Source organism: Dryobates pubescens, chromosome 13, assembly GCF_014839835.1.
Source record: "Dryobates pubescens isolate bDryPub1 chromosome 13, bDryPub1.pri, whole genome shotgun sequence".
Taxonomy (NCBI): Eukaryota; Metazoa; Chordata; class Aves; order Piciformes; family Picidae; genus Dryobates; species Dryobates pubescens.
The window spans coordinates 6222142-6247271 of record NC_071624.1 but is presented as its reverse complement, the minus strand read 5'-3'; the positions used below and the strand labels follow the sequence as shown (position 1 = coordinate 6247271).

Below are 25130 nucleotides of genomic sequence, written 5' to 3'. Positions count from 1 at the left end.
GGTGTGCACAGGCTTCCTACTGGCCACAGACACCATCACCTTCTGTGTGCCCAGAGCATCTTCCTGTTGCATCCAGTTGCGATACTGCAACTAAAGGTTTGTGGTGTCCCACGCGGCGGCTGCAGCGCTGAGCAGGCACTTGTGGGAAGACCTACTCCCATTTCCATGCAAATGTGCTCGTTGCTAATGACTGCTGTTTCAGAAAGGGAGTAGAAAGCCAGGACTGCCAGGGTTCGCTTTTCTGCGAGATTCATTTTACGGCGGCGTATGAATAAAGCCTGTCCCCGAAAGCGCCAAAGAGCCGCAGACACCCCGCGCCTACAACTCCAGTGCTTTTCGCGGAGCCCGGGGCAGCGGCGCCGAGCGGCGCGTCGCCAGCCGCGTCCGCAACCCCGGGTCGGGGAGCAGAAACCGGGAAAGGCCGCGGGCGGAGCCTCTAGCCTGAGAGCAGCGCGGCCCCGCCGAGTCGCCGTTCGCTGTGTGCCCGCAGCCGGGCGGGCTCGGGGCGGGCGGCGGCGCTGTGCATGCCGGGCGCGGGGCGGCGCGGGCAGGAAGCGCTCGCTGCCGGCCGAGCCCAGCCCGTGTGTGCAGCGCGGCGGGGGTGGGCGCTGCTGTGCCGGTGCCGCTGGGGCACAGCGGAGTGAGTGCTGTGGTGGAGGCAGCGGCGGGATGGGGTTGGCTTCCTGAAGCGGGGCGGGGGAGGGCGGGAGGGGGCTGGTTTTGCATTTCGGTCCCTCTCCGCCCCCCCCCCCCCCCCCCCCCCCCCCCCCCCCCCCCTCGCCCCCAACCCCCACCCTCCCTCTGCCCCTCTCTCCTAAGTTCGCCGCTCTTACGCGGCCGCTCCGGAGCGGCTGGCTGCGGGCTGTCCCTGCCCTCGCTCCCGGCTCTGCCTGCGGCGGGGCAGGCAGGGACAGTGGGGAAGCCGAGGCGACCCAGGGAGCGGCCCGCCGCCCTCGGGGAGGCTCTGCTTCGGGGAGCAGTAGTGGGGGGAGGCGGCTGGCACAGGCGCTGGGTTCCGCCGCCCGCCCCCCGGCACCGACGCCGTCTGCCCAAGCGCTGGCAGCCCCGGGAGATGGTGACACATGAAGCGTACGGGAAGGACCATGGTTGAAAGGACCAGCAAGTTCTTGCTGATCGTGGCCGTCTCGGTGTGCTTCATGCTTATCCTGTACCAGTACGTGGGGCCGGGGCTGAGCCTGGGTTCCCCCAGCGGCCGCTCCTACTCGGAGGAGCTGGACCTCTTTCCCACGCCGGACCCACACTACGTGAAGAAGTACTACTTCCCTGTGCGGGAGCTGGAGCGGGAGCTCGCCTTCGACATGAAGGGTGAGGACGTTATCGTCTTCTTGCATATCCAGAAGACCGGCGGTACCACCTTCGGCCGCCACCTGGTGCAGAACGTACGGCTGGAGGTGCCCTGCGACTGCCGGCCCGGGCAGAAGAAGTGCACCTGCTACCGCCCCAACCGCCGGGAGACCTGGCTCTTCTCCCGCTTCTCCACGGGCTGGAGCTGCGGGCTGCACGCCGACTGGACCGAGCTCACCAACTGCGTGCCCGGAGTGCTGGACCGCCGGGAGAGCGCCGCTGCCAAGACGCCCAGGTAACGGCCCGCCGCTGCCCCCCCGACCGCGCACCCCTCCGCCCGAGCCCGCGTCTCTGTGCCCTGAGCACGCTGCTAACTGCTGTGCTTGAGCCTGCCCGCATCCTTTCCTCAGCCTTTTCACCTGTCCTCCCGTCCCGGCCTCCAGGCTGCGCCTTCCCTCTGCGTTCCCAAGCAGAGGCACTGCTCTTGCCCTCCGAGCACGCGGCACCCTCAGCCCCTCGTCTGCTGCACTAGCAGCCTCTGTGGACGCCTTAGCGAGTCTCTGTGCCACTTGCGTTCTTTCGTAAACATTTAGACTTTACGCTCTTACCTTTTAGTACCCATTACACCATATTCTAGCTTCAACTTTGCCTTTATAATAACCTTTGCCTTGACCCGCACAACCCTTTTCCCTCCAGCCTAAATTTTTCTCCAGTACAACTAAGGAGAGGCACACCAGCCCACCACTCCTCATGCATAACTCTTAACTCCTTTAGTCTGCCTGATAGTTGTGTGTATATTGCAGAAAAATTGCCGTTGCTTAAATACTCTTTCATGCGCTCCCTACTGTTACCTTGATGGGAGACCTGAGGTGGAACCTTTTGGGGAAAGGAGCTATCTCATATGTGTTCCTTGTGTCTCCCTCGTCTGTGTACCAGGAGAGAGGGAGAGCATCCTAAAGCACTGCTGTTGAACACCCAGGGTATTTCTGCCTTCTTATCCTATTATTTCTCTACCTTGGTCTCCTTATAAATGAAAAGCTTCTAAGGAATTTTCTGTCTGAAGTAGTCCGGTAAAGCCAGGGCTTATATTATACCTCTATGTTTTTCATTTCAGGAGACAGGGTTGTTTTTTAATTGATTGTTATTTTTTTTAACACCACACACACCTTCCTTGACATATCAGCATTTTTATTACAACACTTTGTAATCCGTTTGTCTTAAAGTTCCATTCTTAAAGGTGTCCAAGATCCTATGCTAACATTTGCTTATGCCATATGCTTTATTTAAATTCATGTTGCTAGTACCATACATAATCCCTTCAGTGAAAAGTGCCCTTTAAGAAAGTATGGTTTAGCATTGGAACTGCTTTTTCTCTGGGTTTTTAATTTTTCTTTCATTGGAGCTGAGTGTGATTGCTGGGGTTCTTTATTGTCTCTGTCATGATTACTGCTGCTGTTTCAGCGTTAGTCATCCAAGTGCTGTGCTCAGATTGCTGTCCTGCTGCCTGACCCAGGAGCAGCAAACTGAAGTATGCATCTAAAGGGCTGAGTATTCAGGCTTTCCTGTAGTGTTTTCTTTTATTCATAAGGTGCTTGAAAACATCTATAAGTAAAATATCCTCAGCCCATCTGTTTACTATTGAGATTTTAGTGAAGTGTTGTAAGGAAAAACGCACAAAGTTCAAACCTGAATTGAAAAAGAAACGAGATACGACCCGGTTTGGGAACCTTGGCACTTGCCTAGCAAACCAGTAACCTCGTATAAAGACCAGTGTGGCTTTGTGAATTCTCAAAGCCTTATGTGCTTCTGTTGGCAATTTTGTACTAAAATCTGCTATGTGTTCAGCATTTAGCTTCCTCATCCTATTTAGTAGTTGTGTTTTCTGTATAGGTACCTGAGAGCACAGCACTTCAGGTTGTGAAGTGGCAATTAAATACCTCACTGCAACTTATAGGAAGTTGGGAAGGAGAACTCTATTGCCTTATCTCACATGCTTGGGAATAACATTGTCTTTGTTATTTGTTTTGAAAGATCAGGAACTATACACTACTGTATGCTTTTTAACTATCTTGGTTTTTGGATATGCAGGGAAAATTATTCCCATCCCATCCCCTCATGTCTCTGCATATCCATAAGTAGTTCTGCTTAATGTGGTCTCTTAAATCTGAATTAGAACTTTGTTATCAGCAGTGGGAGAACTGTGATGTGGAAATTTCAGATATCTAGGATTTATTGCCTTGGTCTGTTAAACAAAACCCAGAGTTTACTGTTCTTTGTATTGGGGGGATGGTTTTGGTTCAATGAACAGCTGCTTGTTATTTTACTAATGCTGTCCTAGGATACTGATCTGTTGTACTGCAGTCTAGTACCTTCTCCAAACTACTATTTATATCATACTTAAGAAAACTTGTAATAAGAGACAGGCAGTGCTTCTTTATGTAAAGTGTTGATGCATTTTGTCAGAAAAATCACAGTCTCATATTATGTCCACTACATTTTTGTCCATTGTGAATGTTGGACCTCTTACGTTGAAACAGGAGATGTTTTTACATGAGGCATCTTCTGGAGAGACCACTGTTACATAATGGAACTGAACTATGAAGATATTTTTCTCTTTCAAAAGAAAAAAGAAAATGTAAAGGAGGAGCAGACAACCATTCTGACAGAGATCACTCAAATTCTGTATCATCCACTCTGGGTTTTGGAGCCCAGTTTTCAAATTCACCTCTTAAAGCTAAAGTACTGGCCTCTGCATTTGCTACTTCATGTGAAGTTTAAACCTGTGTTCTTCCAAGTGTCTTATGCCCCCAAACAAACGAGCTGATTTGTGATTACAAATAAATCTACCTTCTTGTGAGCGTTGGGAATCCTGGAGGTCATTCAGTATTGCCCACATGTAGAAATCATGAGCTTAAAGCTGTTAGCTTTGTAAGGAACGGTGGTTTGTCACTGTGCAGTGCCCTATTGCACTACATTCTATAACCTGTGTATGGTACATAAATTTATGATGAAATTGCTGGTTTTATTGTTCTGCTGGCTGTGTTACACTTAATGACCAGACCTAGATTCCTAAAGAATGGAAATTATTTTTCTCCTTCTGTTTCTCCTCTTTTGTGTGTGTGTGTGTGCACTGATACAGTATGCCTTTAGAGATGGATGTTTTAGCTCTAATAGGTCAGTACTCTTAAGGGGGGAAAAAAAATAGTCCAAACCAAGCAAACTGCTGGTTCTCATTGCCCTCCCACTCTCCCAATAGCAAGTTTCCCCGTTTTGTAGTCAAAAGACTTCTGAATAACCACTTCTTGAAACAAATGTTATCTTTTATACACAGGCAGTAAAAGAAAGAGATCGATTTGTTTGGGGGCTGTAAAACTTGAGACTCCAAGGAACTCTGAAGATGACTATGTTTGTCAGTGCAGTCACTTAGCTGCAGTTCTCTTCATGGCTTTAGTAGAGAGCACATTCCAAGATTTAGGGAATGGAAGTCTGTTTATTCCTTCTACTACGAGGCATAAATAACTGCTGGAAAAGACCTTTTTTCTAAAAGCAGTGATAGGAGGATGCATTGAGTCATCGTGAGGATATTTCAGAAAGCAGAGCCTAAGCAATTCCTGTGAACTGCTCCCTTAAATTTTTCTTGCTTGAAACTGCAGGAGTTGGATGCCTTCAGTTGGTTCTGAAAAAAAGTTGAACTCAGATCTTTCATCTGACTTGCAAAATTAGAAAAATCTATGGAGTGATCCTCTAGTAACTTGTCTGTCTCATCTGTTAAAGGACTATTAAAGACTCTTTGAGGTGTTGGAAAGGTTCCCTTAGTAGGAAATGTGATTCAGTGCCCCTCTGGCTGCATCCTTCCTCTGTGCTTCCAACACAAGAGCAGACCTAGGTGTTCTGAAATTCTCTTAGTAGGATGTTTCATGCTTGAGCATGACTCTAATGTGCTGCAGGAAGAAAAAAAGAAAAATTATGCTGAAGGAACTCTGCATGTTTCCTCTCCTTCTCTAAACAACCCCAAACCTCAGGTAACCCAGGCTTTGTTTCTGTCCTGCTGGTTTCTTCTGCCTCATAAAACCTAGAACATGTAAGCTGGCATTTTCCTGAAGACACATTATTCATGTGGAAAGGATTTGAAGGCATGCAGCTCCTTTAAAACTACATTTAGTGCAAGCTGCCTGTTGCTGTTGGTAGCATGTTGGAAGGGCATTGCTGGCTCTGTGCTCCCCTAGCTCACACGTATGCTCTGCCTTCTGTTACGATCTTTCAAGCACCAGGTAGATTTCTTTTAATATTGTTTATTTTTAATGAGCCACCTTGACACTAACTTAGTCTTGGCTCTTTGTGTTACCATCCTAGTCTGTCATAGAAATTTGATTTCTGCATTCATCTATGGACAGAAAAGACACATGTATCTTAATGATTGTAAAAGCTTGTGAATGCTTCCAATTTCAGCTTGCTGGGATTTTTTTTCCTCAAGATTTCCTATGTTAGATAAAAAGAAATCCACATACTTCTGTGTAAGAAATCTATGGCAGGTTAACGAAACCTGCTGTTAGATCAGTCTGAATTTTAGAATCTCTCTGATAAACCTTTTAAGGCTTATGTTTGGGGTTGGCTTTTTTTCCTTAAGAAACAATTAACAGGGCTTAGCAGTTTGTTAGCTTGATTTTTCTGAAGTGTGAACTTTCACAGCTTCCAACCACATATCTGTCCCTTTACAGGGATCTGTTCTTGATGAGGTTTTTATTATATGTGTGCTTAGGAGCTGCAGAGACACGTTGTCAAGAGACCAACTGTTTGAGAATGAAAGGCTTCACCAAATCATTTTTGTAATATTAGCACTTTTTGAAAGCTCAGGCTTATCATTCTTTGTGGATCTGTGTACCGGGTATTGTGAAGCACTTGTCTGCGGGGAGCAAGGGGAATTTTTCCCACTCACCAGTTTGACTTGGATTAGTCTTTCTTAAGGACTTATGGGGAAATACCAATATAAAGCTATTTTGAGTAGCCTGGCTCTCCTCTCATAACGTTAGCATGGAGAGTATTTTTGCAAGGCTTCTAGTTAGGTGTGAAGCCTTTGCACATGGTTGTGTTCATCCAGGAAGCTGAAGACTTTTGGGCTGGTATAACAGGTTCAATTACTCTATTTTTTTCTTCTGTTGACAGGGCTTGAGCATACATTTATACTGAACTGATTTTGCAAATCTATGCATTTGGCTGGTTTTCATTAATCTTTAAACAAAAGTTGCATCATGACATAGTAATTTGGTTGGGGTTTTTTTGCCTAGAAGCTTGCAAGCTCTTTACCTAGACCTCAGAGTTTTCCTTTTTGCCCTTATTTCCCACTACAAACAAAAACATATGCTATTCTGAGTAGAACCTCTGATAATCACTTTTTTCTATGATGTTATTTAAAACAATTCAAAAATAGTTCCTTTAACAAAACTCAAGTCAGCTGTACTATGAAGTGAACTAATATATACTCCCAATGTATGGGAGGACAGTTTTAAGGAGTGGTCCACTGTAATTGTACAGCCAATACATTCTACCACACCACTGCATATGCATAGTTTATTTTTTTAGATTATAAACTGTAATCTCTAAGTAGTTTCTATTTTGTGTGAAACATCTTGACCAAAGCAATGCCTTGCCCTGTTCTCAAGGCTCTGCTGACCGTTTTGTCAGTTGGAAATGCCAAACGGAGGATTTGTTCTCTCTCACTCATTGAGTAATTCTAACGTGCTGGTGTGTGTTGGTGTGTGTGTTTTCCTTTCAAAGTCAAGTCATCTTGAGCAGTGTCACCTTGTAGACTTTGTCACATCTCAAGAGAAATCTGAAATTTAAGAAAATTGGAGTTTGTCAGTGCTATAGGGGATTTAGGAGAAAAGTAATGCAGGAGACTGGCTGGCATGTGCTGTGATGCCTCTTTACTGCAGGAGACTGGTGAAGGTCTTCAGCTGGATATTAGGATGTGATCTGGAAGAGGTCATATTACCTCTTAAGAAAGCACTTTGAGGAGATTATAACTTGGAGATTATTACAATACTGCCTTCCCTCTGGGCCATCTGTTCCTTCTTGGAAGGAAGAAGAGATTAGCTTCCTCTTGTGGCCTCATCCTTCATTGATTTGCAGGGTTAGACTTAATGGGCTTGCTCTGCAGTCAGCAGAAGCTTTTGGCTGCCTGCTGTGGAAACTGGAGGAGTGTAACCTGGGACTTGTTTTCTAGAAAGTCATTCAGGATAGGCAGGCTGGGAATTAAGAAAACTTCTTTCAGTTCTTTTCATAGGTGAAATTGATGTTCCTTATTTGAGTCACTCTGATACTCAGTGCCCACGCTTCTGGCTCTTAGCAGAGTCCTAGATGACTCCTTGCCAGCATGTTCCTAACCCAAGTGTTAGTCACAAACGGTGACAAGGACAGCCACAGAAGAGACATGATAGAGATTAGTCAGAGGAGCTGGTTTGGGATGTGGTATTCTAGTTACTTTGACCTGGAAGCAAAGAGTACAGACAGAGCACACCTGACTTTCAATTAGAATAGGAGTGTCTGGCTTATCAAATGTCACACATGTTCTGGGTTTCCCTACTATATGTCCAGCTGTCTTTTGTAGGTTATGACTTATGTACATCTCCGAGATTAGGAAAGCAACATGGACAATTGCCTTCAGTCTGTCATAGAACCAAGGTCACTGCATTGTATTTATTTTAATCTTACAGTTATTTGACAGCAACTTTACCAAATGTATGGGAGCAATGGTGTGAGTAGGTAATATTTTGTCACTGAATGCTTGGGCTTGCTTTAGAAAGCCAAAGTGGCATAGTCTTAATGCCACAAAGCTTCTCTTTGTTTATGCTTCTATTTCCAGAAAGTATTAAACCAGAGAAATTTTCCATTATTGACTGAAGTTCTGCTTTGTCAAGCAAGGATGAATCATGGCCTTAAATTCCTAATAATCACAATTCTTATAGCTGCTGAGTCGAGATTTTTTGGATGGAGACTTGCGGGATGTGAATAGGAGGGAATGATACTTAAAAGTCAGAAGTAAACATCTTAACAACAGGTGTTAGTGTGTTTAATGAGTACATGAAGCACAAGAGGAACACAGAGCTGAAGTAGGACTCCAGTATGAATTCCCTTGTTTCTGAAATGCTGGTTGACCTTAAAAACAGCAACAAAAATCTGCTTTTTCTAAAGGAATTAAAGTAGAATTGATGAGGAAAAAATAACCACTAGCATAGCTTCAAGGCAGCACAGTTTTTGCAATTGCTGTTTACTGTATTTTTATTCACCCTTCTATTTCTGTAACAGAGTACTCTGCTGAAAATGCAGTCTGAGAATCTCTGAAGAGTCCTCCGTAGATCATTGCCACAAAGAGCCTTAAATACCTCTCTACTGTAGTACGTCAAGTTTCAGATCTGAAGAGGGTGGTTTGGATAGTCTGGTATGTTACTGCCAAAGGAGGAGCTATTTACCAGTGCATGGCTGTTGGAGCATGAGATAGCTCATAACTGGAAAAAGTGTCTTCAGGTACCATGCAGAGAGACATTGCCAAACAAAAAGCTCATCATATACTTAATAGGGTTTAGTTTTTTCTACTTGTAGTACATGGCATACATCCATTCTCATCTCTGCCTAGCCTCAGAAGCATGCTGAATTCCTCCACACAAACTTCTGACTAGCACTGAGGGTACAAACTGTTCTGGGGTGTCTGTTCTGGTGATGCATCCAGAAAGGTTTATAAAACTCCTGTTGTCCAACTCTAACTGTAACCTGAACTTCTTAGCTGTACTGATTATATAGCTCTTTCACTTGTATATCTCAAAGCCTTTTGCAACATAGGAAATAGCATGTGGTGTTACATTCATTCACAACCTAAAACCACTCTTAAGTGGTTTCTCTGAAAATTGGCTTTGACCTTAAATCTCAGACTTACATGCTGATGTACAGACCTTTCCTGCTCAGTGACTGTCTCTTTCAGAAGCAACTGGTTTCTTAACATATTATTACCACTTTGCTCTGTACTTCCCTTCCACCTCATTAATGGTAAATTCTACATAATGGCTCACCTATGTTTTTGTAGAGGAAATATTTCACAATTTCCTGCCAATTTAAACAAAAAAACCCCAGTGATTTGCAATTAGCTTTTTATGGTCTTACTTTGTATTGCGCTTCATAACTAATCTCCAGCCTATTAAGCAGAGATTCTTTGATTACCCGACACTGAAGATTGAAATAATTCCTTTTACAGAGTTGTTCTTTGTGAAGGGGGAGACCTCTGGGCTTCCTGAGCCACTTTGGCATTTTTGTTTATAAAATACACCCCATTTCATTTTTGGTTAACGTTACTCTTGAAGTACTCACAAGACAATTTAGGGTTTTCTGTCCAAATAGCATTGCTTGGAGTTTAAAAAATCGTTGTGGCTTTTAATTGTCTAATTTCAGATGTCCAGAGAACAGGCCTCTTTCAATACAAGTGCTGAAGAAATGAATGTGCTGCTTTCTAAAAACTCCTTTCATGTATTGGAGTTACTCTACATTTTGGCCTTGGGTCTTGTGTTAATTAGGCATACACATGTGTAAGATACCTGATTACAGGGAGACGTTCAGTGACTTTTAAGATTTTCTGATGAATGCACAGCATTCCTTCTTTATCTTAAACAGCTTAAAGATAAAAGGCTGGCTTTTTTGTTGGGTTTTTTCTTTGTTTTGTTTGTTTTTCCTTTCAAGTCTCAGAAAAATCTAAAAGTCCACACAAATACTGTAAAAATAGAATTGACTTTTTTGTTTAAATGAACAGCTCTTGCTGCCATGACCTGCCCCCCTTGCTCTCAGTAAAGATTTTGGTTCGGATACCTGTGACCCCATATCAAAGTGTTGTGGAGAAAAATCAATGCCTTATAGCTAAGACAAACAGCAGCAGTGTGCTGACTCATCAGTTTGCTGACAGGTTTTGCTTTCCTAGTGGAGATGGGCAAAGAAGAAGGAACACAGAGTGCAATCATAATCAGTCAACCATCCCTTCTGTTAACATGCCTTATATCATAAAATACATGATTAACACCCTCTGTTATTTGCATTTCTCTTCTCTTTTTTTGCCACCTATTATCTTTTTTTAGGTCTTTGAAAGAGAAAAGACAGATGTGACTTGGGTAGCTCTGCAAGAAGGAAGTCTGAATGGATTTATCTGGACTGCAGAAGCAAGTACAGTAGGGGTCATTTAAATGAAACACCCCATTAAGGGAAATACTTGATCCACTGCAAACTGTACAGGAAAGCTGCTGCAGATCAATAGGAGCCCTTTTGGAAGAGGAAATGCCTTAGCATTTTTTGTATGGAGATAAACCTGGAACTTCTTGTTCCAGGCATCTGAGTGGAGTTTTCATTACTGATTATACTGTTGATTGTCAGTGTTATTATTTGCACATCCAAACTATATCATCTGGAGCCCTTCTTGTGCCCTGAACTTCTGTCTTGATTTACTGGACCACGTTCCCACAGTTTAAAAAAATAACAGCATATTTGAGTGTATATACAGCCTGACTCCAGTAGAGCCTTAGACCTGGCCAAAGACTTCACTTCATAGTTATTACAGCGAGATTGTGTGTATTCAACAACCACATTGTGTTAACACATGTCAGGATTGCTGGCATTGCTACTGGTAGCTTTGATTTTGAAATATATATAATATTATGCTAAAGACTAATGACTCAATACTGCCTTTCTTTGTTCAAGCTATTATTTGGTCACAGTGTTTAATCCTGCTTTTACTCTTGTGCTTTGCAAATAGGCTTAGTCTGAGCAGTGTGGTTTTTCTTCACAATATCTGAACAACCTTTATTTTTTCATTCCTCTAGGCTGGCATCTTCTTGTGCCTTGGTTACTTCAATACTATCTTCTTGCACTAGATAAATTAAATCTTCCTCTTTGATTTGGGAGATCTCCTACTACCTAACCTTTCTCACTGTCATGTTACTAGAACTTGAACTCTGAATCAGCCAGTAGTCTCCATTTCCATCACATCTTTTATTTTAAGGCAAACTCAGTCATGCTTTCTAAGATGCCAAATTTGCTTTACCAAAGCAAAAGTGTTCTGTGCCAAAATGCAAAGTTCCTTAGTTGTTGACCATGATGAGAGCTTATAGACTTGTGCTGTTACACACATAATGAATGCTAATTACAAGTAGCATTGCTATTTTGATCAGATATCCTCAGAAATGTTTGGTGCTGAAACAGAGTTGAAATGCTAGAGTCCTTTTCTGTTCTATGATTAGTTTACTTGGCAGCCATGTCATCTTTGCTTAGATGCTCATGACTTGACTCTTTGTCCTGGCAGGGTGCAAACCATAATCAAAATAAGTTCTCTATGCCCAAGAAGTCCTAAGGCACATCCAAAAGCATGTACCAAATAACCACTTAGTAAAGAAGTGCCATCATCTATATTTTCTTAGGGAAAATGTGGAATGTATTACTTTTTGACTACTTTATACTCTTGCAAGACATCATGTGCTTGTTAAATTAGGGTAAGTCAGAAAAGGGTGGGATTATTTACTTAACTGTGTTTGCTATATGGCTTTTTATTTTTTTTAACCAAAGTTCTCCCTGTGTGATCACCACCTTCTACCTTTCTTAGTCATGATGTGAATGTAGTCCATTTACCATTTGCATGTGTTTAAGAGTTTCTGGAACTGAATGGACTTGCAGCTTGAGGCCTAACGTGGCAGGAACTAACTACAGAGTGTCTTGTGTTTTTTGTATTTAATTTGCAGACTTCTTATAGTGGAAAGGATGGTCATGCTCCAGCTCTGTGAACCTTATATGTTCCAGAATAAGAAAAGAAAGCCAGGCATCTGTTTTAAAATGCTGACTAAGTCTCAAGATTTTTGTTCGGAATGGCTTCTTGTTCTGATTCTTGGAGAACCTCTTTTTTAATAAGTCAAAAAGTTTGGGTCTCAAAAAACTTAAGTATGCCAACATCAGAAACAGCTGTTAATCTTGACAGTCAAAGTTAATACAGTCAATGTGCTTAAGTGTTTTGAGTGAGGTATTGCTTGTCAAAGGATGAGCCTTTTAACACTACTCAGGGTTGTTTTCATAACTGTTTCTAAACTGGATGAAGCTGGCGCTTGTTCACTCAGCCATTTGCATGTTACAAACACATGTATTACAGAAATTCAGAATTAGCTAGTGGCCACTTTCAGCAGTTACACTTTAATAGCCAGTTACCAATTTTCAACCCAGAGTGTTCAGAAGTCAGTCAGGCTTCAAGCAAAGAAGTGCTCTAGCACTTTATACGAGTGTAATTTCTTATATGAGTGTAATTTCTTATAAAGTTTCAACTTGAAAAAATAACTCTGTGCTTGACTGAGTCTTGTAAGAGAGGGCTGGCTGTAGGTGATCTCTTACTGTGTGATTTGGCCATATCGAGAAGGTGCTGAAAAACAGCAGCTACAATTCTATTCGTATGAACTCGGATTTGGCCATATATCATGAGAACTGATGTGACTCTGGCCAAAAAGGCAGTATCGGGAAGTTGTTCAATGGTGTGAAGAGTTCTGTTTAACTTATGACTGTAAAAGGAGCATCTGAGGTTGAAGATGTAGGAAAACTGAGAGAATTAATTCATAACTGAGGATGAGGGGAAAATACTCTAAAAGACACAAACCATATGTTAACTAGGATTTTCAGGTAGTGGATGGTTTCTTAGTTGCTGATAAAGCTTTGTGTAAAATTAGCATAAAGTCTTTGACATAGTTTGGATTTCTTGACTTTCTTTCTACCAAATCACTTTACCTCCTGAGTTCTGTAGTCTTTGACACTTTTACTGTGTGTAATTGTTTAAAGGAATAATCCTGAGCTATAGCATGCATAAAAAAATACTTGAAAAATCTAGTGTGAATAAATATAGTATGTGAGACAAGCAGCTTAGTCTATTTTAGAGGTGTTTGTCCCTGGCTTCTATAACATACTTAGATCTTTAACTGGCAACTGCTAACGATATACTTTTATAATATGATTTGGGCAACTCCTTGGAAGAATAATTTGGTATGTTCTGTGTAACTTTTTCTTCAGTGTCTTAGCTGCCTTGAGACAAGTGAAAAGGTCGTGGATTTGCCTTCAGCTAGTCTGAAGGTTTTCCATGCTGTGACACGCTGCTTATAGCAGCTTCTCTGATGTAGCGATGCATTAAAGAAGAAAGGTGTCTTTCCCTGAAAGCCTAATCAAAGCTCAAAGGAAGTTTCAAAAATCAGGATTAGTGCTTTGAAATGGATTAACTTGTGGTAGCTGTGATGTAGAAATTTTACACAGTCCTTTCAGTTTTCGCAGTTTGAGAAACCGGTTCCTGTGTGATAAGCTAGCAGTGTGATAAATGAGTGGATCAGTGTGGCCAAACATGGTCTTGCATGAAGGAAAATAATCTCCTATCCTTGCAGCTTGGAGGTGGCTAGCTTTGCATGTCCTGGAGTATCCTGCTTGCTCAAGCAGAGGCTGAAGCTGTATCGCTTTCATGGGCTTGTCAATCAGGTGTTTGTATCTGTCAGGTCTTCCTTGAACTTTCTCTTCTCAGAAACATTACTGAAGATTTCTCTGGATTATGCTTATGACAGCAGTTCTTATCTAGGTGTTAACCTGCCTATGACAGCAATTCCTGGGGAGAAATATTCCTGTAGTTAGCTGAAATGTTTCCACAGTGCTAGTAGCTGTCAGCAGGAAAAATATGTTGGTTTGTTGTTTTTTTTTCTGAACTTTGAAATTGGTTGATGAAAACAGTTTGCTTTAATAGGATTTTGCCAACTGGAAAGCAGTAGGAAATTGTCCATCCTGTTTCCATCCTGGCAAAAGGCACAGCCAGGGGTATGGAAGCTGGATGGTTGCCCATATTATGAGGTACTTCAGGGAAGCTGGTAGAAACTGTTCTCAACCCAGCTGTCTGTCCCAGCTTGCTCAGGCAAGTTTTTGTGTTTGTTTGACAGTGCTGGGACTGGGTTATGCACACTATTTGCACAGCCAGCTTTTATCTTGCTAAACTGTAAGGTGATACCTGCGTGGGGGAGAGCGCTAGGTTTTGTAACTGCTCAGTCCAGGTTTTCTATTCCCCCCACAAACCACTGAGCTCTAACATGTGGAGGTTTCTTCTCTCCAGACACGTGGAGAGACTAAGCATTGTTCCCCACACCCTGACCCCAAAACCATTAAGAAAACTTCTCCTTTGTGACTGGCCTAGGACAGCAGCACGTGAAGAAAGCAGCAGCAAGCTCTTTTGATGCATACCTGGATGTCACATTGTATTTGTGAATCATCTCTAAAAGGCAGCCTACTTGTCATATCCAGGGAGAACGCTACTATCAATCAGACTTGAAGTATTTCAACAGTAGTTTGGTTTTTTTATTGTATTTGTTGTGCATATCACACTGAAACTATTTTGAAACAGGTTGCTTGCACAAAATTGGAGAAATGTTTGTATCCTATTAGTTTCCCAGTCTTGAAACCACAGATAAAAATGCCTTTATGGTATGCAAGGACAATTGTTCTTGAAGGGCATATTCATGGGATGTGTATGTGTGCATACTCTGTTTCTTCAAATTCCTCTGCAGTGTAACTGTTAATCCCTGTGCCATGCCAAGCTGACACATTTTATGTGCTCTTTTAATAAATGCAGAAACCGAGGCAAAGGTTAAACTGCTTGCCATGGGACATGCCAGGACACCAGATCTAGCATTACAGTATGTATGTAGTGAGTGCTTACACTAGTAGGTCATGCCTCACCACAAGGGAGGGTTGTACGGTACTGTCTTGCCTGGCTCAGGGTCTGCCGAAGGTGTGAGCTTGGACTGGACTGCTTAAGAAGGTAACTGTGAAAAGATTTCCTGTCACTCAATCTGATACTGTAAGTAAAGATCCTCTAAAATGGTTTCCTAAATAACCCTGAAACACATGCAGAAGTAAATCTTCTTGCAGACTGTCCACAGTATGACCACTTCCATTTGGAAATAACTTGCCTCTGAGGCCTTCTTGAGGAGACTGTTTTCTTCCTTGTGCTCTAGCTAGTGTTGAAGGGGAAGGACTTGGCCCTTGAGGTGTGGTTGGACTATAATCACAATATAAATCACAATAGGAAGGGTGCAACTGCAATTTCAAAAGTTGCCGGATGGTCAATAGTTTTTCCTGTGTACTGCACGGGTAATGGGTGGCTGTGATTAAGCACTGGTTGTCAGCGGAACACCCGACTGCAAGTCGTGCAGAAACTGAAAGGATGGCTTCTTTGAATATGTGGGAGACGTGGGATGCTTGGTCTGCCAAATACTTCAAGCAGGATGAATCCACCCCTTTCCTAACTAGGATATTTCCTGACTTCTGAAGTTATTTGGGGATTGTCATGAACAGGCTTTTTTCCGCATTGAAGCCTGGCCAATCCCAAATCTGGAAATCACTGCTCATGAGAAGAAAAAGAACAGTTATATTTGTCAACTGTACTATTATGGGTAAGTAAGATTTTACAGACTCTTGCCTAGTGCAGAAGGGATTTGAGAACAGCTTTCTCTTATAGATGTCAATAGAATTATTTATATACAAAGGAATTTATATGACTCCTTTTCGCACAGATCTTTTGTGCTGAGATACTTGTGAAAGTTTAAACCAAACCAAGGTAAAAGAGATGCATTAAACTCAAGGAGGATGCTGTATTTGTATGAACCATGACATCTTGAATTACTCTGCAAATAGTTTTGTAATGTGTGCAAAAAACCTCCTACTATAGATCGGAAGCACAGCTAGTGAATTCCAAATGTGCCAGCAGTTAATACTTCAGGATTGACTGTAGAGGACATATTGCTGTAATATCCCTGTCTCAAAAAGAAAAACTCTTTCATGTGAAGTGGTCTCTCAAGGGTCAGTGAGGGGAGGAGGGGGAAATGACTGGGCGTTTAACAGCTTCCCACAGGATAAAGCACAAACAGTCTTCCCTTCAAACAAGTCCAGTTACTGGGTGTAAGTAGCGATTCTGATTTCTGCAATTAAAAATACCAGCCCTGTGCTCCAGAAAATAATTAAGCAAGTATTTATAGTGGTGAGAGAACTTGGAGTAGGAGCTGGTTATACCAATTCATTCTGGTTACTGGCCTTTCTTCCCCCTTCTATTTATAACTAATTTGAACGTGACTAATAGCTGAAGCTAGAACTGTACTGCATGTCACATCTTTGGGTTTTTTCACCCTTCTTTACAATGCAAGTTGAAACAAAGGCCTAGTTGTTTGAACTGCCTTTAAACTCTATGAAAGTTCACATGCCTCTGAACTGTGTTATTAAATCACACCTCCAAGCCTTCATGGGAAAGCTACACCAAGTTTTGGGAAATTCATTCTTCATTCTGTTCAGCTGATGGTGTGTGGTGGTTTTGGGCTATGCCTTTAAAATTAGTTACAGATTTTGAGTAGAAAAGTAGAAAAATATGAATAAGTCAATATAGGGTGTAAAAAGGGAAACAGAAGATTATTCTAAACATTATTATTCATTGGAGAGATATTTGCTATAAAACTAGCTGTACCAAAACAATTCTTTCTCTTTTCTGATCTCTTCTCCTCTTGCTGCACTTGAGAGAGATTAACCTGCTTTTTTGGCTGACCTTGGCTTGGCTGTGTTGTTTAGTTAAGTGTAACCCAATTGCTTTCTCTCTGCTCCACTTCTCTCTTGGGACATCGGGGTAGGGAGGGGCGGTGGAATGGCTTCCCTGGTCTCTGGCCAGGGGGATTTTTTGTGTTGTTTGCTAATTGTAAATATCTGTATAATATTGTAAATACTGTATATTTTGTACATATCTATTGCATTCCATTGTGGGGTGTAGTTTTGCTTGTAAATACAGCTTCCATTTTCTTCTAATGGAGTTGGTCTGGCAAAGTTACTGCTGGGGGGGAAATTTCAACCCACCATATGGTGTCATAGAAGTGGAGGAGGAGTATAAGCATGAGAATGACATTTCTAAGTGCTCTGCTTGGTTAGTGATGGAAGTGGGACCAGTGCCTTGAGGTCATGTAAGGAGATATCTGGAGCTTTTGCCCTCAGGTCACCAGATCAATGCAGAACATGCTTAATGTGCTGAAAGCTCATATCCATCTGATTGGTACTTTCAGTGCTGCTCTTCGATGACAGATGTCCTCTCTACTAATGTGACTATCTGTATGGCACTAAATAAACCCCTATTTCTTTTGCATCCTTGCTTGAGCATGTAAGATTGAGTTAAATAGAGGAACTGAGCAATGTGAATGAGCAAGTCATTCATGATGTTGTAAGGTTTCCTCAGATTTCTGATTCCATCAGCTAGCTTCTCTGTCATACCAGAGTGCTCTTCTGCTCTTTATAGATAAAAGAGTGATGGTAGAACGCGATGTACAGAGCATGTCACCGCTGTTGGAGCATATCTAGAGCAGTGTCAAAATTGCAGTCTTGATCTCCAAGAATCATTTCACTTTAGTTTTGTGATATGAGGAGTATCTAAACTTGTATCCAAGTTGTCCTTGGACACAGTGATTGAAAATGAATGTTCAACTCCAACTTGCTCAGGTTAGAAAAGGTGCCCCAAAAGCCCACAAAGTGGTTAGTAGGAGCAACCCAGCCTTTGACATGAAATTTTTGGTTGTAATCATGGCAAGAGTCACTTCAGTAACTTGGGCAGATACTGGGTGCTCTTATATTTTCTGTCCTTTGTAATGGCACAGTGCAGCACTAAAGAGTTTTTAATAGACAGTGAATTGTAAGCTAGCCCAGGAGACAGAAGCAGCTTTCTGATATTAGTTGGCAGGAAGACAGGAAGAGACACCGCGTTAATACCAGAAATAAACGTGAATCTGGGCTTTAAATATGGGGTTCAGCTATCTCAACATTCATATTTCTGTAGTTCTGGTTCCAGTTGATAATCTGAGTAGGAGGAGGGAGGTGTACCTGAATGATGAGCTGTTAGAGATATGACTCCATTAACAAGTTAGTGCAGGGTGAGGGTGTGGATTGCTGGCAGGTCATTGCTCTCCTCAGCCTGCCTGGTGCTTGCTCTTCTCTCAGGGTAAGATGCAGTGTTTCAGCTTCAGTGGAGTCACGTAAGCTGCTTGATGTCAGCTGTGTGACAAACACATGCCCACAGGTTTCATGGCATAAGTGGTATGCCCTAAATTTGCATGACAGCACACCTTCAAGTATTATTATGCAAAGTCTCTTGCATTTGGTTTGCAGTACTGTGGCTGGCTGCCTGTCTCAGAGGGAAGGTTAGGGAACATCTCTGCCACGTCCTTGAGGCAAAAGTATTTGCTGGTTTTTTTGCTGCTATAGCAGCCTTTACCAGAGGTAGAAACTGTGCTGTCACAGTGTCAGGAGGTCGACTGTAAATGTTGTACAGAGCCTCCATGCAGTAACTTTCTCACACACCAGAGCAAACAGCCTTGTACATTATTATTTTTTTTTAATTATTTTAACCATTTGTTGCCTCCTCCCCTTCCCTCTTCATCTTTATTCCTCTATATCAGGAAAAATAAGACTTGTGAATGCAGGCACTCGGCTAACTCTCAACCTGAGAAGATGGAATTGGTTTATTTGGCTGAAAGCCACAGAACTAAGTGAAGTTGTCATAGGATTCTTAGCCACTTAGGAGAAAAGTCTGGGTTTAGTTTCAACAATTTAGTAATGAAATTCAAGCACGGATAACAGTTGTGGTTCATGGTCTCAGGAGAGGTACACTAAAAGACTTCATTTCCAGCTGTCTCCTCAGAGTTCTTGCAGCAGTGGGAACGCTCAGAGCTGGGTTGTGGCTCATCCAGCTGTCGAGAGATCAGGTGTCTTGCTGAAGAGCACTGTTGTAGTATTGATCTAATCTGGAGTGGACAAAAGAGGACTCATGTCTCTGACAGAAAAAAGGGTTGGGCCGTTCATGCAAACTTATAGCTCAGAGCAGTTGGTTCTGCTGGCAGGAAGACAGAAGCTCTGGTGCAATTTATCTTTGGCCTTATGTGACAACACCACTTGGGTTCATGTGCTGCATCCGATTGTGTCATGACGAAAGGGAAAGCAGCAAGAGGACACTGAAAGGTACCTTAGTTTACCAACCAAGAATCTCCATTTTCCTTCAGGCTTTTCCTGGCCTGATTTTATATGGCTTCAGTGAGGTTGTACTGTTACTCAATTAACTTGTGGGGTACAGTCTCAGATTGTTTCCTGGGTTTGACTAGTCTACATCCAACTGTCTGATTCCATGAACAGGGAGATGTGGGAGGTTTAGATTGTGGGAAGCTTTGACAGGCACCATGCACATGCCAGATGTTCTGAGAAAGCAGATTTGGAACAACGACTTTGAGGAAAAACCTTTATGTCACTAGTTGATCTTCTTTATCAGCAGGCCACTGTCCAATTTCTAAGCTTTTTAGCCCTATCATGTTACGGTATATGGACATAAACTTTCGGACGATTAGGTTCAGCAGCTCTGATACCTATTTACCTGTGCAATCAATCCTTAGCAAGAAACAGCAAAGTTGTCCTTCAGACACTCCTAAAGACTTTGATTTCCTGTCTGTCCATTTATTTATCTTTTTATTATTTTGTGTTTGTGTGCATGTAAAGGAGTTATACTTACGTCATTCCCATGCTAAACACTTGCCTTGATTTAAGCAGCAGCATTACTGCAAAAGTAGAAAAAGAACAGTTTTATGCCATGCCACAAAGCACATATGAATTACTGCAGAATGTTGACTTGCAGTTCTGAATTTTGGCAGGAAATGAGGCAGGAAATGCTTTATTAGAAACCTTGGCCAGAGGATCTGTAATGGCACAATTTAATTATGTTGGCAAGAGACTCTGGAAGGGTGCTGGAGTTTCCATCAAGTGGTGACAGCGTATCTCGGGGTTTTGCCAATTGTTGCCTCTTGCCCTGCCCGCAGGCTGATGTTTCAAGGGTAGAGTCAGCGTTTGCTGAATGTGGGAGCACGGACCTCGATACAAAATTGAGCAACACTTTGAACTCCAGCACAGTCTACTCTGGCATGCAGCACTCTGCCTTTTCCACAAGGATTTGCGTGTTCTGTGGACTGGACTGAAATGAAGTATTTGCAGCGTTAATTGTACTGCTGTCTGTATGAGTCTGTTTATCTGTATAGATATGTGTGTATTGACTCATTGTTCTGAAGCTTCTCTGCATGCTCTTGTCTTTGGACAGTTCAAACTACGTATGGAAGACATGATCAGTGCTGTGAAAACATCCATGTTCTCTTGCTGAACTTTCTCTTGGTGTCTGTCAGTCATCCTTTCAGAACCCAAAGGCATAAATTGCTTCAAAGGTACCTCAAATTAAATTGGCAAGACTCTCATAAATTTGAGCCTGGTCCTGACTGCTCCTCAGTTATAAACATTTATCTCTGTTGTTGTTAGGCTGTTAACAAATGCAGACCTGGGATTTAGTGAGAGCCATTTGAACACTACAGATAAACCTACAGGCCAAACAGAAGTCAGACGTAAGATTCCTTCCAGAGTATCTAGACGCCTTTATCTTCTCTGCGAGTAACTTGCCAGTCAAGAATCGAGTGGTTGCTCCCAGTCTTCTCTTGAAGGTTTTACTCTCCTTTGAGTGCTCCTCTCCTACTTCCAAATGTTCCTCTTGCTACTCCTTGTAACTTTACCCTCAAAAAGGGGTCATTACACAAGACTCTTGAGGGACATCACTGCAGATCAGATCTGATCCCTATGTTGCTTTGCTGATTAGCTATGAAATAAGATCCTCAGAGCTGACCAGTCATGGTCTAAAGCTGGAGGCTTGGTAAGACTACGAAGGATAAACACCTAACAGCGAATTACAAGTTCCCAGGTCTTTGTTTTACATTGTAGTGGATTGACATGAAACAGCTCAGATCTGTAATGTTCCGCTCTTGCCATCCTTCTGTAATGGTTTAGTGCAAGGGCTAAACTCCCTGCTCCCCTAACACAAAAGTGAGGGGAAAAAGTTAACAGACAAAGCTCAGGGTTGAGATAGAGAGATGAGAGTTTAATGTAACATTAAGTATTGTAATCACAATGCATAATTACCTTACCTAACAATCTAATTAATGTAATAATACAATGCATGATTACCTTAGCTTAGCCTATTTGCAGAAGAAGGGTAGTGAAATACAGGAAAAAAAACCAGCATGACCCAGCCAAACCCAGCAGCTGCCCAACTGCCACTCCTGCTGCCATGCCTGCTGAAAAGAGCCCAAATGTGAGAAGCCTGAACCCCCTGAAACAGGAACAGGAAGCCTCCCATATTGCAGTCTCAACTTCAAGCCCCATAATATTTTTCTCCAGTTAGAACTTTCATTTTTGAAGCTGGCATGACTGGCATGAATAAAAGTGGCAGGTTTGACTCAGTCCATGACACCTTCCAGACACCTGCCTGCAAACAGTGACTGGTGGCAGTGGTCATAGGCCCCTGCTAATTCCTGAGCTGTGGCTAAAATTTGTGAGATCATTGTCTGTCCTGGACCATGACCACACCAAGGACCAGCAGCTAACAATGCAATAGAAGAATGTTCTTGAAGTGCCACAAACTAAATGTGTAGAGTTTGGTTTTTTGGCCTTTCTTGTTCTCCCTGCTTTATAGTATCTGTGATCTGCTGTGCATATTTAAAGGACTTAGAAAGGAAGTGCCCTTTTATCTTCTGTGGGTCCCACGCTGCCATGTGGCTGTTCTGTACCTACTTAGGAATCTGCTGAGAGACTAGTCAGTGAAGGAGCCAACCATCTGTTGGAAATAAGAGATGAGTAACTAAGTGGAAGCTGTTGTTAGTGTTGCTTCTCTTTATCTAACTCTACTTCTTCTTAGAAGGATAATGAAAAGATTGTAGCAATTCTAGAAAACTCTGAGGGTGGGATTTGAGGTTTAATTGTAGAGGAATTCAATGCTGCACAAAGTGGCCAAGTCAGCAATAGCTTTTGCAGTCCAGCACCTTTTTAGAGGTTTAATAATGAATTTATTTTCCTGACGTTGAATGACTCTTTGCTGCTCTTCTTACTCAAGTAAAGGAAGGGCAGAGCAGGGCTTTTCCATGTCCAAATCACCAGTGGATTGAGTAGTCTTGATCTTTTTGGGAAACAGCAGAGTGATACAGTCTTCAATTGACATGGTAATAGGTACTCGATCACCACTTCTTCCTCTTGACTCCCCAGCAGGCGCTCACTTCTTCCTTTGCTGAAATGTCTTCCATTTTGGAGCAAGGAAAGAGGAACTGGGAAGTTATTTGCCAACATTCAAACAGTTTGCAGCACTCAAGAATAGGAAGCTGACTTGTGGTTTCCCTGTTGGAGTTTTTTTTGTGTGCATGTGTTTGGTTTTCCATTTAAAAGGGGAAAAGGAACAAGTTATGTTCTGCCCTGTGTGCAGCATCTGTATGGTGGGTACACAGAGTCCTCAGTGGAGATGAGACCCCTAAGGCACTTCACAAGCACTAAGTAACCCCATACCATGTGCAGGGCAGTTGACTGCTCTTTTCTACCCTGTCCTTTAACCTTTTGGGAAGCATGAATATCACATTGTCATCCCACTATGAAAACTATCACCAGGAAGGATGTTACCCTTGCCTTTTTCTTGCTATTCTAATACCTCTATTTTGATACTTGCTTTGGAAATGACTTTTGGTTTATGTAAGTCTGGCCAAGCAGCACTGGTAACCAAGGAGCTGCTTCTCTCCCAGGTATTTTAATGAGATGCAGTGTACCATGTTTGTGATGATTACAAACCATTTGGCATGGGTTCTGTGTCTGCTTGGGCTTACATGAGACACTAACATTTACAGCATGGATTTGATCCACTTTCACCTTTGAAGGGCCCAAACTGGGTACGTTTTAGCTGAAGCCAGTGTAGCAGCTTTGTTGCAAATGAGGAAAGAATTGAGTTGACCTAAAAGGAGTTAATTTTCCTAGGGTGCTTGATTAGGCTAAACTCCATTTGTCCCAGTGCAAGTTTCATGGAGTTCAATTCTGGAGCCATCATCTTCTGCCCCTCTAGTTTAGGAGGCAGTAAGGAGGATGACTGCCTGGCACCATGGAGCTGCACAGCTGGCACCTGCTTAGTTACTGATTTTTACAAAGCTGTGCCGAACAAAATATTTTATGGCATCCAATGATCGGTGCAAGTACACAGTAAAAATCTACTACATTTACTTTTATTTCTAAGCCATAAAAAGAAAGAGGTGCATTATATGATATGCATATATATAACATATATTAACTCGTGTTTAGATGGGAAATGAGGAGCTTTTCTCCTCTTTCTTAGTGTTCACTGCAAGTGTTGACTGAAGGTCCTGAAACAAGCAAGGAGAGGACAGGAGGAGAAGCTTTCCTACTAGAAGCAGCAGCGTTTGGTGCCTGCAGCTATGTCTTCATTTAAATGTAATCTACTCATTTGTTGTCAGTGGAACAAAATTATCACATCACCCTTGGCTAATATTTCAATAACCAAATGAATGAATATATGCAGACTATGAAATGAGCTAATGCATTAAAAAAAAATTCCCTCCTGGAATGAATAGAGACAGGAAGCCTACTTCAAAGTCTTGAGCTGATCCAAGCTGTGAGTGTTTGGTAGGATTCACCTTGGAGTGGTAAGCTGTACCCATAAGACAGAATTAATCCTTCTCCTATGGATACTGTCACCTCCTGTGTGGTCTTAGTGGAGAATTTTTCATACTACTTAAAAGCAGAAGCTGTTGCCTATCTGTCTGAGGGTAAGTATTTTCCAAGCCTGTGTTGGTGGCAACCTTTTAAACAGGCTGTGGCTCCCTAAACAGTGCTTTTGCCTCAGTTTATTAAAGATTCCATGCTCTGTCATCAAAACAAGGCAATGGTGAGCAAAATTAAAGTAATTGTGTATTTCCTACCTTATTTTGAAAGTCTAAGTCAAGAACTATTGCTCTCAAAGTGTACTGAAACTGCATGCCAAGTCCTGAAGCTCCATGCGGCAGAGCTCCATTTGTCTGCTTTCAGAAGGTCTGCTCCTGGAGGCTTGGGCATTTTGTTCGTGAAGATGAACAAAAGGCATGCTGCTATGAGAAATGGAGCTGCTGTCTCAAAGAGTTTATGACAATGTGCAGATTGTTAAATGAGGTCAAAATAATCTTTCTGTTGTGTGATACAATAAGTAGAATTTTGCAGAGAATAGTAGTGATAGGGGCTTAGAGAGATGTTAAATCTTAAAGAGATTAAGTTTGAGCCTATTTCACTTTTTTAAGCTTTACATACAATATTAAACATTAGTGTGGTTCATCTTGCTTTTTGTAAAAGTACACAAGAATAATGTAAAAGAATACATTGATAGAGCTAAGAAACACCATTTTATAATGGTAATAAAGTGACAATTTCTTGAGAAGAGGCATAAGAAGGGACTATTGCTTAATGGGCAGTGACTTATATTCTCCTAAAGTCTTCCTCTCTTTAGTTTTCCGTGGCATTCTGGAGTATTTTCAGTTTGGAAAGAGATTCATTAGTAGTGAGTTGCAAGGAATAATTTAGTTTGTATTTTTACTACATTTTCCTTGCTATTCATAGACTATCGTAAAATATGCAGTTTTAATTTGGTGATATGTTTTTAGGCAGAACTACTACTGAGAATAGGTTTGGATTTATGCCACTGAAATCACAGTAAGCTCATGTTTTTCCTGCCTTGGAAGACTGCTGAATATCTCGCAGGGCCAAGCCATAAATAATTGAAAATCCTGGATTCATAGGTCAATTTTCAATTCTTTTCTTTTCCTTCCTTTAATTTCCTTCTTTTTGCTATCTGAGGTTGCCACTTGTTATTGTCTGGTCTATCTTGTCAATCAATTTTACAT

General features: G+C 42.2%; 1 protein-coding gene across 1 annotated transcript in view; it reads left to right on the top strand.

Annotated features, from left to right (window-relative positions):
* Positions 1-614: 614 nt before the first annotated feature.
* HS6ST1 (heparan sulfate 6-O-sulfotransferase 1) overlaps positions 615-25130 on the top strand; it is a 197333-nt gene continuing 172817 nt past the window's right edge. The window contains exon 1 of the mRNA XM_009900962.2: positions 615-1600. Within this exon, the coding sequence (XP_009899264.2) occupies positions 1083-1600 (518 nt within the window). The 5' untranslated portion in view covers positions 615-1082. The remainder of the gene's footprint in view (positions 1601-25130) is intronic.